The sequence below is a fragment of the Mytilus californianus genome, unplaced genomic scaffold (assembly GCF_021869535.1).
Source record: "Mytilus californianus isolate M0D057914Y unplaced genomic scaffold, xbMytCali1.0.p SCAF_14, whole genome shotgun sequence".
NCBI classification, from domain to species: Eukaryota; Metazoa; Mollusca; class Bivalvia; order Mytilida; family Mytilidae; genus Mytilus; species Mytilus californianus.
In genome coordinates this window covers 38,331,486-38,345,787 of record NW_026262626.1, presented here as the reverse complement: position 1 = coordinate 38,345,787, position 14,302 = coordinate 38,331,486, and the positions used below count along the sequence as shown (strand labels likewise).

The 14,302-nt window shown below is 32.9% G+C and overlaps 1 protein-coding gene across 4 annotated transcripts in view; it reads right to left on the bottom strand.

Annotated features, from left to right (window-relative positions):
- Positions 1 to 7,588: 7,588 nt before the first annotated feature.
- Positions 7,589 to 14,302, bottom strand: part of LOC127724480 (spondin-1-like) — an 81,717-nt gene continuing 75,003 nt past the window's right edge. Inside the window, exons 10-14 of one of the 4 annotated variants that reach the window (XM_052231460.1) lie at positions 13,868 to 14,302; positions 12,740 to 12,910; positions 11,694 to 12,053; positions 11,020 to 11,227; positions 7,589 to 10,380 (exon numbers count right to left, since the gene is read on the bottom strand). In XM_052231460.1, the coding sequence (XP_052087420.1) occupies positions 11,037 to 11,227; positions 11,694 to 12,053; positions 12,740 to 12,910; positions 13,868 to 14,302 (1,157 nt within the window). In that variant the 3' untranslated portion in view covers positions 7,589 to 10,380; positions 11,020 to 11,036. The remainder of the gene's footprint in view (positions 10,381 to 11,019; positions 11,228 to 11,693; positions 12,054 to 12,739; positions 12,911 to 13,867) is intronic. The other 3 variants (XM_052231458.1, XM_052231461.1, XM_052231459.1) reach the window with 3 other exon arrangements.

The window sequence follows — 14,302 nt, the reverse complement described above, 5'->3', positions numbered from 1 at the left end:
TATTGTATGTTTTAATTAACATTGCCATATAAGCGGGAGGTTTGGCTAGCCATAAAACCAGGTTCAACCCACCATTTTTTCTTAAAATGTCCTGTACAAAGTCAGGAATATGGCAGTTGTTATCAAATAGTCCGTTTCTATTTTTAACATTGCCATATTGCCATATTTCAACTACACTTTCGTGTTATATTTGCCTCTTTCAATTTAAACAATATATACGACCTTAAAACATTTATTTTTTGTGACAAAAATGATACATTTCATAAACTTTTCAGAATGTACTGATACCAACATAAATGAATTAAGCAGCGATAAGTGAAAGGGATAAAAGGAATAATCAAAATCATTGGATATAGCAACAGAGCAACCTAAAAACCAAAAAGCGTCTCCTCTCAACAAAATATACGAAATAACAACATACAACACAAGGTCCAGCAAGGCTCACTGGATACACATATAAATTGTAGTGGGGCTTATCAAGTTTAGTGAGAGATAAACTAAAATTGCTCCAGCAGAATTATGAGGAAGTACGATGGAACTCGACAAGGAGTACGATTTACTGTTGTGCTTCCTCACGTATTTGTTGACCGATACGATATGTCGGTGTCTCAACTCACTGGCGACATGTTTTTGCGGTCTTAAATTTTTAGATACCAGTATAGAGGTCTGATCTTTCTCCTATTCCTAATTGTGACATTTTGACTGAGTTTGAGTTCGTATTGCGGGTGCTGCATGCATAGCAGGAGACACTTACCCTGTCTGACGCAGCTGGTTTCGCTTCTTTCGGAGTTCATGCGAATCCCTCAGTTTTTGTTTGTTACTTTGATTTGTCTCTATCTAATCGATGTACAAGATTTGAACATCGGAAAAGTTCTGTCGCCTTAATTTACGGTTCCTGCGTAGGAAACCATGTGTGGTGTTTCCTTTGTTGCAGATGGTGTTTATGTGACTCTAATATTTAAGGTCCGATTGGATTTTAACCCCTAGATGTTTTGTCTTGTCTACATGTTCGAGAGTGTGGTATCTTAAGGTGTATTTGCGTGTAATGGAGTTTTTATTTCAGCTGATGGTGAAGACATTAAACTTGTATGGATGAAAGATCTTTTTACATTTGTTTTCCCAAATACCTTCAACAGTTTTGCTGTCACTATTAGATTTCATAATCAGATATACAGTTGTATCATCTGCAGTAAGTGTATGACGAAATGTAAGCCAACTTTTAAAAAGTCAGCTAAAGAACAGAACCTTGAAAAACTTTTTTTTTTTTAAACTTACGGGTAAATATCATAAAGTCTCATCCTCTAGGAATAATGTTTGGGTACGAAGTGATAAAAATGTATATATCCATGTGTATGTTTTACCCTGTATCCCATAATGAATAGTCTGTATGAGTAGGTTATGACTGATTTATCAAAGGCTTTAGAGAAATCCATTATTAATACATCTGATTGTTTTGCGAATTTCAATAGTTGTATAAGATCTATGTTTTCAAAAGTCATGTTAGAGGGTATATAGAATGTTATGGTTGTCTGCATGTGTTAATATTACAAGATAAACGTGTCAGAGAAGTAGATCTATAATGTTTTTGATTGTTTATATACCCTTCTTTGCAAATGGAGAAGACATGTGCAGTTGGTAGCCATGCTTGGGATTGGTAATATCTAGTCTGCTAGCTCTCGAACTATTAAATTCTATCTATATCTCTTCAACACTGTGAATTTACCTTTGTCTGTAATATAAAGTGTAGGTATTTTTCCTCTTTTTTTAAGTTTCTCAGTTTGCCTTGTTGTATATTAGACCATTTCTTATTGTATGTTTTAATTAACATTGCCATATAAGCGGGAGGTTTGGCTAGCCATAAAACCAGGTTCAACCCACCATTTTTTCTTAAAATGTCCTGTACAAAGTCAGGAATATGGCAGTTGTTATCAAATAGTCCGTTTCTATTTTTAACATTGCCATATTGCCATATTTCAACTACACTTTCGTGTTATATTTGCCTCTTTCAATTTAAACAATATATACGACCTTAAAACATTTATTTTTTGTGACAAAAATGATACATGTCATAAACTTTTCAGAATGTACTGATACCAACATAAATGAATTAAGCAGCGATAAGTGAAAGGGATAAAAGGAATAATCAAAATCATTGGATACAGCAACAGAGCAACCTAAAAACCAAAAAGCGTCTCCTCTCAACAAAATATACGAAATAACAACATACAACACAAGGTCCAGCAAGGCTCACTGGATACACATATAAATTGTAGTGGGGCTTATCAAGTTTAGTGAGAGATAAACTAAAATTGCTCCAGCAGAATTATGAGGAAGTACGATGGAACTCGACAAGGAGTACGATTTACTGTTGTGCTTCCTCACGTATTTGTTGACCGATACGATATGTCGGTGTCTCAACTCACTGGCGACATGTTTTTGCGGTCTTAAATTTTTAGATACCAGTATAGAGGTCTGATCTTTCTCCTATTCCTAATTGTGACATTTTGACTGAGTTTGAGTTCGTATTGCGGGTGCTGCATGCATAGCAGGAGACACTTACCCTGTCTGACGCAGCTGGTTTCGCTTCTTTCGGAGTTCATGCGAATCCCTCAGTTTTTGTTTGTTACTTTGATTTGTCTCTATCTAATCGATGTACAAGATTTGAACATCGGAAAAGTTCTGTCGCCTTAATTTACGGTTCCTGCGTAGGAAACCATGTGTGGTGTTTCCTTTGTTGCAGATGGTGTTTATGTGACTCTGATATTTAAGGTCCGATTGGATTTTAACCCCTAGATGTTTTGTCTTGTCTACATGTTCGAGAGTGTGGTATCTTAAGGTGTATTTGCGTGTAATGGAGTTTTTATTTCAGCTGATGGTGAAGACATTAAACTTGTATGGATGAAAGATCTTTTTACATTTGTTTTCCCAAATACCTTCAACAGTTTTGCTGTCACTATTAGATTTCATAATCAGATATACAGTTGTATCATCTGCAGTAAGTGTATGACGAAATGTAAGCCAACTTTTAAAAAGTCAGCTAAAGAACAGAACCTTGAAAAACTTTTTTTTTTTTAAACTTACGGGTAAATATCATAAAGTCTCATCCTCTAGGAATAATGTTTGGGTACGAAGTGATAAAAATGTATATATCCATGTGTTTGTTTTACCCTGTATCCCATAATGAATAGTCTGTATGAGTAGGTTATGACTGATTTATCAAAGGCTTTAGAGAAATCCATTATTAATACATCTGATTGTTTTGCGAATTTCAATAGTTGTATAAGATCTATGTTTTCAAAAGTCATGTTAGATGGTATATAGAATGTTATGGTTGTCTGCATGTGTTAATATTACAAGATAAACGTGTCAGAGAAGTAGATCTATAATGTTTTTGGTTGTTTATATACCCTTCTTTGCAAATGGAGAAGACATGTGCAGTTGGTAGCCATGCTTGGGATTGGTAATATCTAGTCGGCTAGCTCTCGAACTATTAAATTCTATCTATATCTCTTCAACACTGTGAATTTACCTTTGTCTGTAATATAAAGTGTAGGTATTTTTCCTCTTTTTTTAAGTTTCTCAGTTTGCCTTGTTGTATATTAGACCATTTCTTATTGTATGTTTTAATTAACATTGCCATATAAGCGGGAGGTTTGGCTAGCCATAAAACCAGGTTCAACCCACCATTTTTTCTTAAAATGTCCTGTACCAAGTCAGGAATATGGCAGTTGTTATCAAATAGTCCGTTTCTATTTTTAACATTGCCATATAAGCGGGAGGTTTAGCTAGCCATAAAACCAGGTTCAACCCACCATTTTTTCTTAAAATGTCCTTAACCCAGTCAGGAATATGGCAGTTGTTATCAAATAGTCCGTTTCTATGTATATTGATCTTTAACATTGCCATATAAGCGGGAGGTTTGGCTAGCCATAAAACCAGGTTCAACCCAAAAATGTCCTGTACCAAGTCAGGAATATGGCAGTTGTTATGAAATAGTCCGTTTCTATGTATGTTGGCGTTTGTTTTTGTTGCAGTTCAGTGTTTCTGTTGTTCCGTTGTTTTCCTCTTATAGTTGATGTGTTTCCCTCGATTTTAGTTTGTAACCTGGATTTGTTTTTGCTTAATCGATTTATGACTATTGAACAGCGGTATACTACTGTTGCCTTTATTTAACTTAGAAACTGTTGTATTAAATTCCATGAAAACTATATCGCTTTTTGATTCAATGCCTGATTTCGACTTGAGAAACCAGATTTTAGTAAGTTTGTTATTATAAGACCTAAAAATGTTTTCCTTCATCAGTGGCTGTTCGACTAGCTATACCATCCAACGTATCACCAAAATCATAATGGGTTTTTTTGTGAGTAGATTTTAGTTTTAATGTTTGTTTTCCCAATCTTAACCTTGGATACAAAAGTCTCCTCCAAGTAATATTGCTGCATTTTTATTTGAGAAGCTCTTCTAATAGATGTGTCAACCCACAAGTTTTGTTCCTTTGATGTTTTAGAATTGTATTACTAGTAGGCTGATATATAAAGTGACCCTTAATTCCAATGTTTGTCCATATCAATACAGATTTATCATAAGGTTAAAGATCTACTTCATCGTTGATAAAGTCTGATTTTCAAGCAATGAGTACACAGCCACCTTGCTGATCCTCCGGGTCTGTCTGCATATTTTGAACACTTCAGGAAAGATTTGGAAGATTTCAATATGTTTAATGCTTGATCAATATGTTGAATCGAGACACATTTCTGTTTTCTATTTTCTACAATATCATGATTATTTCTGTCTAGAACATGTTGTACTAGGTTTTGTTTGCATTTTAATAGTGTGTTACAATTTCATTTTTTTTTTTAATGCATGGGTGTATTTGTTTGCGATTTTAGGCTACACAATCATCATCATTTTAATATTAAGCTTTCAAATGGAATAGATGAATTAGTACCAAGCAAATCCAAAGGACATATTCTATAGTTTGGATTTTCACAAACCAATCAGTGTCAACTAATCATGCTATCATTAAAGACGTCGTGTGTATTGTTATGAATATTTCGGCAATCAAGATACTATTGTCGCAGGTTTCACAGACTATACCTCTGTGTTCCCAGCTTACAGCATCGTCACGCATGTACGTTGTGCTATCGTTACTTCGATCAGGATTACTTTCCATGTTATTTTACTATGTTAAAATAAGATGATTAAAAAAATTACTAATTTGCTTCGTTTCAATTGGTCAAGTTTGTGTTTCTTAGACAACCTTATTAGTATAATATCTAAGACAGTAGGTCTTTTATATAATACTAGTACCTATGGTAATGCCATGTTGACCTTCTGTTGTATTCTGATGGCTTATAGAATATTTTGGGGACAGCATTGGTCCATGCTCATGACTGAATAATATGTACATTCAGTATAAATGATGACATTTCGAATGATTCGCATGTCCAACGATCATTTTGAATCAAGATACCTGAGTAAGTCAAACCCCATACCTGCCAATCAAGCTATAAAATTTCCTGAAATGACAAATGTAAAACAATTCAAACTACCTGTTTAACGTACAAAATAATAAACGAAAAAACAAATATGATATACAGCAACACACGACAACCACTGAATTACAGGCTCCTGACATGTTTTTACGAAATTCCGCATACTTTTCATTATTTGGAATTTGTGAGGAGACAGAAAAATATTTTCAGGAAGCTCAGCAAATGACATGAAATAATACGCTGCTGACGATACATGATGAAAAGTTATTAACTGCCGTTGTGGATGGACAGTACATGTGAAGACACACTCAAATAATCATACAACTGTTAGCTTCAGAAGAGATTATCTTTGTACCCAGTTGCTACCCTGGGTCATTAAATTATGCACACACAAATGAGCGATGTTACTGATGAAAAAAACGGATTTGATAGGCTTTTACTCAGAGTGCTTTGTTTCCACCCAAAGTCCCCTTTCGTGTGACAAAATCTTTTTTACCTAACTGGAGGAATATTTACATAACAGTATGTCTTAAAAAAAGTATGTTGATACTTGTTTTCTGATTACTCAATTAAGATGTGTTGTGTAACTCTTTACTGTATTCTAAGAATTAAAGTTTAAGCATTTATTCTGTTTTAGGCCTGTTCCTCAAAACAATTTGAAGAGCCAAAACAAAGACATTCCTTGCTCATGCGCAGTACTGTTAATACTTCAACACATGGTTAAGCAAGGTTCTTTTATAAATTTAGTCTCGATTAGTTGAAACTAACAATGGGTATATAAAAGTAGGTACTAATTTTCATGTCAACAGATTTAGATGTCAAGAAAACTTGTGAGGTTAGGAGGAATACACAAATTTCATTCTGTTCATGTTGGTATAATAGGCATGCACAATTTGTGAAAAATTCATTTACTCCTGCACAAATTACCCACAATAAGAACTAATATAATTGTTTATTTTTTACACATTGTGACTTGGATGGAGAGTTGCCTCATTGACACTCGTACCACATCTTCTTATTTCGATAAAACAGGAGCAATATTAAAACAAAGACTACGGAGATACCGGCAACAACATGACCAAACACAGAAAAACAGGAGATACAATAGACAAACAAGAACATTAATACCATATTCAATAGAAAAGACAGAGAAGAAGGTACAACACCACAAGTAATAGGAAAGAGGTATAAAAACAACCGGCAACACCACGGACAAAAAAAAACAATATGACAAAATTCATTTAAAGATATTCAAATCCATTGCCAACTGATAAGACAGAAACTCAATAACCTAAAAGTGAAAATCATCGCGAATGGCAACACCATTGCTAACGGAATGAACTGAGGACACAGAGATATACCTCGACTTTTAAGAATTTATATAGTAGAAGGTGTATATTTACATAAATTATATATTACCTACCAAATATCATACAGTACCGTTTGTGGTTCCCATTCAACTGACCTAATCACAAATTTTAACGATAGCATTAACACTATCGAAAAGATTCAGCCAACGGAGAATGACTTGGCGCGGGGCCTAATATTCTATATGAAATTGATATTTGACACTTTTTATACATTTCTTAACTAAATATCATTGACTTATCATTAGTGGTCCCCATAAACTGATCTAATCCCAAACTTGAAATATTGTTGGCGCCGTCATCATTGAAAAAAAACACACCTACGTTTCTTACTTCGTCGAGACCAGACAAAAGATAAATGAAAAACCTGGTAACCGTTCTTATTGAAGGCATGAGTAATAATGGCGAAATCCTATATAGTATATAGGACGACACATATTGCCATGAAAGAAAACAACAAAAGAGGACAGGCAACACATTGACCAACCATACAAAACAAATTATAAGCGCTGACAATATGATTAAAAAAAAAACAAAAAAAGGCTGACACTATCAAAACCAAAACATGTCAAGAAGACATAAAACTCTAAGAAAACTCTCCAGAAAAGTATTTGGTCTGGCAGACAGGCAGGCAATAATAATGATTGAAGAAATAAAAATAAGAAGATAGAAATTCTTTTTTAGACAAGAAGTGGTTGGATTGATATACATGAAAAAAATGCAAACTTCAGTTTTTACAACTTTTTAATGAACAAAATATACAAAACATATAAATGAAAAGAAACATTATTTTGCAGAGGTGAAACAAGGATAATTAACGATATTTGTACTTTGACCATCTTTATATGTGGTCTTACATCAAACCCTGACCATCTCCACGTATGGTCTTATGTGAAAACATGGCTGTCTTTATAATATGCGGTCTTTAAAAGGAAAATGTAAAAGTCTTGTTGTGTAACCTAACTATTTTTATCAAAGAGAATCTATTACGCAAAAGAAATGTATGATTAAACTCATCCTAGATACTAGGATTAAATTATTTTACGGCAGACGCGCGTTTTTTTACAAAAGACTCATCAGTGACGCTCGAATAAAAAAAAGTTAAAAAGGCCAAAAAAGGCACGAAGATGAAGAGCATTTAGGACCCAAATTCCGAAAGGTTTTGCCGAATAAATCTATGGTTATCTACTCCTGAAGATATTCTCGTATTTTACCTTTTTCGAAAAACAATATAACTTAACAGGGAAACTTTCGCAGCTCTTTTTAATTTCCGACAGAATTTTCTATAACATTAAATCTCCCCAATTGAGCCTTTTTATTATTTGCATACGGCATATCTTTCTTATTCTTGAAATTTCTTGCAATAAGGTTACACACACGTGTATTGTTCATTTTCCCTCTCAGTGAAAGTTAGTATAATTGTAGATAACGACAATGCATGTGCTTATTCTTCTCTGCTAGCAAAAACAATAACTCTTGAAACATACGCCTAACATTTTAACCTTTTTTTGGAAAGCTTTAAATATATCTGATGAAATTTCCGGCCTTAATTTTTTTCTCAATATAACAACTGGAGAACCCAAAATGTTTTCAGAACTTAACCCCTTGTTAGCAAAACGATAACATGTACACAAGATCTGTAATCAAATAAGATAGAAATTTTACATCATAATTTCCTTAATTCAATATCTAAACTACAATAATGTAGTTCATTTTAGATGAGTTTTAGACAGGAATATGGTTAATGATTAATCTATTAGGTGGAAGAATAACACATCTTCAATGAGTACGAAAATTATATGTTAAGTATTCTCATATATGTAACTAAAGGGTTTTCAAACGAAGCTTGTTGTGCGTCCTCCCACTTAAAACTTCACAAAAAAATAAAAAAATGTCAGATTTCTCGAAAACTTGTCAAATGTTAAAATCATTTCAGCCTCAATACCGCAAAATCAAAAGTCCACGCCCTCCTTATAATCTGCTTCTCAATATTTAATTTCGAGATCCGCACTAGCAGTTCATGTCACAAAACTAAACTTCAGTGAACATACATGGTATTAATTTAATAAGTCTGCTACATGATCAATGTATAGTCATATAAGCAGTGTTCAGTCTCCAATAAAAGGATTTCAATTTCGGATATTGGCTTAAATATAATTATGACTACTACGAAAACTTTTGCATTTTGAAATTTTACAGATAAAAAGTAACAATAATATGAAACACAAATGGAAATAGATATAATATATAACAACATATAAATATAAATAATAAAACCATTCAAAAATTCAATTACACACATTCAATTTGCTTCCACACTTTCACAACCATTATAAAACAATCTCATTTTCTCAAGCTTACACAATTTTTAACGTTATCATATTGTATACATTTTCAGTTCAGAGTCGATGAAGTATATTTAAAAAAAAATGTTTTCTGTTTTAAAAGGTGTGTTAACAGTGGTAGACAGTATGCAACCTTGTAGTGTATGCATCATAATTTTGGAATAGTGGTATATTTGTTCTGTTAATAAAGTCTGTTAATATTACTTTGAGAAACTTGCTAATGTTATGATTGACCTATTTGACTGGTTACTCATGAAACAATATAAATGACACTGATAAAACAGTTTAACATCATACATCATACACGTTAATTAGTTATTAGATGTTCAAAAAGATTGAAAAATTACTCTGGCATTGAAGTTGTGTAACCAAAAAAAAGCGGCTGTTAAGATATTATATATACTTTACATATACTTGAAGTAATTACAAAATTAAATGTGATAAGATATACAATTTTTTCTTGACCAATATTACTTAGTAATTTGTTCCAACTTGATGTAGTTTTAAACTTTATTCATCAAGCGGAATATAAAATTCATGCAAACAAATGTAGTCGGTCTTTGTTGTGATACATAAATTTCATGACAATTGCTACTCATCCTAACAACCAACTCAGGATAACACTCATTCATAATCTATTTTACTCACATAGAAACTTACATCATATTTACACGTTAAACAATAATATTATTTGTGATTTTTTTTTTATAAAAGCACAAAACACTGGCCAAAATACTAGTTTGTCAGCCGATTATTTTATGTTAGCACTTTTTACTATCAATTGACGTTCAATAAGAATGCCACTACCACGTTCATTATAAATCAGATGTAACCTAAAAATTGCACAATCAAGTCACACTCTGCATCAATCAGAATATACATTATAATCATTAATACGTCTTACTCGGTGTATAGCTATGTTTATGCAAAGTTCTGGTGGCAATTGGATATGTCTTGCATTTAACATATTTAACACACCAACTGAAAGTGAAAGACCTGATTTAGTACCCATTTATGGGTATTTCGTTGCGTTTTGAAAACACAGTTAACATGTACACGATATGAGGTATGAGGTTACGCTGCTGCCACTAACTTATAGAAAGTCTGTTAAGGAAATCAGCGTCAACGTCGTCCAAATGAAGCAGACATTGCATCTCTCATCATTTTCTCCATCTGAAACCAAATAAAACAAATTAAGGATAACGTAAATCCGGGTACTTTGAAACAAGGAGTTTTAAATGATTAAATAATGTTATGATCGACCAATTTGACAGATCAAAACAATTATGAAATAATGATCATCAAAGGAGTTTATTTGTAGTGGAATTAAGATGACTATGCATCTCCATCCTCATTCCAAGTACGCTGTAAGTGTTATAACTATTGACACTGTTATACTAACTTCACCCTAAATTATTTCTCTAAATTTATCTTTTAACTTGTACAGAAATTAATAATGTGTAGAAGAGTGCTGAAAAAAGTGTATTTATTACTCCGATTTCACTACATGCTGTACTTGTAGCTTATATTACTGTGAAATATGAAAATGCCATTTTTCTCATGTTCATATACGCTCATTTTACATATTGTAATGAACGTTGTATCACTTTTTTGTCATTTTTCATTACTTTAATAATATAATGTTCTATTACAATTTTTGTAGTTAAAGCTTTAAGAATCAGGTTAGATGTTAGTTATTATTCATGTCAGTGTGTTTTGATTTTTGTTATTGATATCATTTATTTGTTAATAATTTGTTAGTTTTTTGTTAAAAGAATTGAAAAAACGAGGATCTGAGCGATCAAAGCTTACATCTGAAGGTTCTTATTTTAGGATCTTACATCAGCTTTAGGACACATCGGCACTACACATCGTCTTTTTTGTCTATGAGAAGGACAATCCATTCCGCCACGTCTTGGCTTTTTAAGTATTTTTCGCCTTCGTTTCTGAACTGCATCATCACCACATGACTGTGAGCATGGTGACCATGGTCCCCATTCTCCAACCTGGCAGTCTATAGCTAGAAAGATAAAATTTTGAATAGAAGATATATTCAATTCTCAATTTCTGTCATACATATTTGAAAGCTTTGGAATTTTATTTAATTTCATGTAAGAGTCGGAGTAAGAATCTAGTTATTTATAAATCAAAAAGGAGGAGTAAGGGAGTTTCGAAAATTAATGATTAATTACTTGTTAATTACGTGATACCCATGAAATTTATAAAGTGTTGTTTTCGTTTTTATTTTTCATTCAATGCATAATTTCAGATACTTAATTTTTTAGTGATGGGTATTGCATTCGAATACTCTGTGAAGCTTAGTAAATGCGTTTAACTCGTCCTTTCTACAAATGTAATATTTGGGTCCTTTCTCCTTCAATTTTTTATTACGACAATTTTTATTCACAAGTTTCAAATGCAATGAATCTGGAAAAATGTCATATACTCTGATACCATTTATATAATGGGAAAAGAGATATACTTACGACATTTCGGTGATTTACATTTCTTCTTTCTCATTAATTTTCTAGGACATGGTTTTCCACCATTCGAATCTTTGGTAATAACTTTCCTTGTTTTCGTCACTAAGCCACGACCACAGGTGACCGAACATCTTGACCAATCAGACCATTTAGTTACTTCACAGTTTATTGCTGGTCCTAAGCTTGGGTCATGTTTAGTGCGTTTGTTTTTTCGCATTCGCTTATTTTTATTTTTCCGATTTGATTTCTTTTTCATTCTTAATTTTTTCCTTCGTTTGGCTTCGTCATCCGACATTTTATCTTTCTTTTTTGGAATCATCACTTCTTCTACAATAACAGAGTTTAATCTAGGATCAACTTTTTCTGAAGAAAAAGAACAGTGGAAATTTAACATAGTGTTTTTATCATTTTTTTTTTCCGATCCCATGCCATTCCAGATATCATGCAGTCCAGCACCTTCGAAAATTTTGTATAGAAATAATGATATCTTAACGTGCAAACCATGCCAGGAATAAACGCAAATGAAAAGCATTGTTTTATCTAATATATAATACCACTTAAAAGATTAAGGCCAAATCAATAAAAAACACGAAGAGCATTAAAAACAAAAATTCCAAAATAAATGTGCAATTTCTACCTAAGGCAAGCTGAGCATAGGGGTAGAAAACCTTAGTGTTTCAAATGATTGAAACCACACTTTTAAACTGAACGTGTTAAGAATAGTTTATGCCTACACAGAAAAGCGCTGACTTCTCGGCTTCTGATACCTTCGGGGACAAAAGGTCTACCATCAGTTGCTTCGATCTATTAGTTGTAATAGCTGATGAGAGATACCACGTTTATAATTAAGTACTTTTAGACGCGAGTTTTGTGAACAGTGACTCATCGAATATGGCGGAGGTCAGCACTTACATTATGATGAGGAAATCACAATATCATCGAACTATTATTTGAATATTCATGGTATTTGTCCAATTATTGGTGGTTATATTCATATCATTGATCTAGTTGTTAATAAAAATAATGTTATATATAAATAGTTTTAGTACCCATATGATCCCTGCAGTACATGTTACATTCATTCTCAGTTTCAAATTTATTTTCATTGCCACGACATCCACCATAGTTAAATTGCAAGCACGTCATCAGTGAATGGTTATAGTAATAACGTAGGAAATGACCGGTACATGGTCCATTGTAAGATGGTTGCAAACATATTGCTGAAAATAAAAGGTCAGTTTTGAAGAAGAAAAAAAATGTAAAAGTATCCCAAATATTTGTGAAGACTCTTTTTGTGATGAAGTATAAAAGATTTTTTCTCTAATTTTACATAAAAAGGATAACAGGAATTGCAGAAAATATAAGACACCAAAAAATCAACACTGAATGTATAAATTATAAAAAAAAATAGATTGTAAGGATGTTCGCAACTGTGTTTCAATATAACAAGCTTTTTAAAAGACTGTTATAAAATGATAGTATATAAAACTAAAAAAGCAGAAAAAAATAAAGGGTCCGTGTGCTTGTTTTCGATATATAAGCCATTGAAAATTTGGCGGGAAATTATTCTCTCTAGATTTTTCAAATATGGTTTTTCAAACTATATATTATAAAATTTTGAAAAGAAAAGTTGGGGTTAGCGGGCAAAATTTGTATTGACACTAGATGGATAAAACCAGAGGATTCCGAACATCTGGCAAAAAATCGAAAACAAGAGGAGCGAACATCCTTAAAACACAGTGGAACACAAAAAAGGATAACAAGAATAAATAAGAACTGGACAGTACAACAGACCAGACCACCGACTAACACCAGACTCCTCGGATAAAACAGGCCTACAACCAAAACAAAGAACAACGGACATCACATGGTCCATATGTCCTGACTAGGTACGAGCACAGCATATGTTTGGGTTAAAGCAGTTTTACATCCATGTTAAACCATCCTTCCATTTTTCTATCTAGAACATATGACTTCAAATTATTTCAGCCAAACTGTATATTAAACAAAGATATTGCTAGTGATGAGATAGAGTAAGACCTGACACCTCAATATTTACATGCATACATTTTAAAACAAGTACACTGTTTATAAAATCAATATAACAATATATATTACATTGCAAACACACCAAAATCAGGACTGTTAAAATATTGAATAGAAACATGTTTATTTACCTGTAAAATTTTTCATTTTTTGTGCTAGTTTACAATCTTTAATTTTGCTAACACAAACATCTTTTTCCATTAGATGGAGTCCACAGTTATCTGTGAGATTACTTTTTCGAAGAAACATTCGCCACTTTTCTCTGATACCGAGGCCGCACGTGACACTGCAGGGCGACCAATCAGACCAAGGTGTTATAGCACAAATGTCATCCACCTTCCTGATTGGATCATGTCTTACAACAAAGTCGTCAGGAAGCTCTTTCTGCACTCTGTCTTTTTTACAGTTTCCTAAACAGGATTTCGTTTCCGTAAGATCTATTCCACATATCGACGGTTGAATTTGTGGATTCCTTAAAAATCGCCTCCTTTCTATGGACCCTACTCCACATGGATTATTACAATCTGTCCATTCAGTCCAATCACTCGTTGCACACTTTTCTTGTT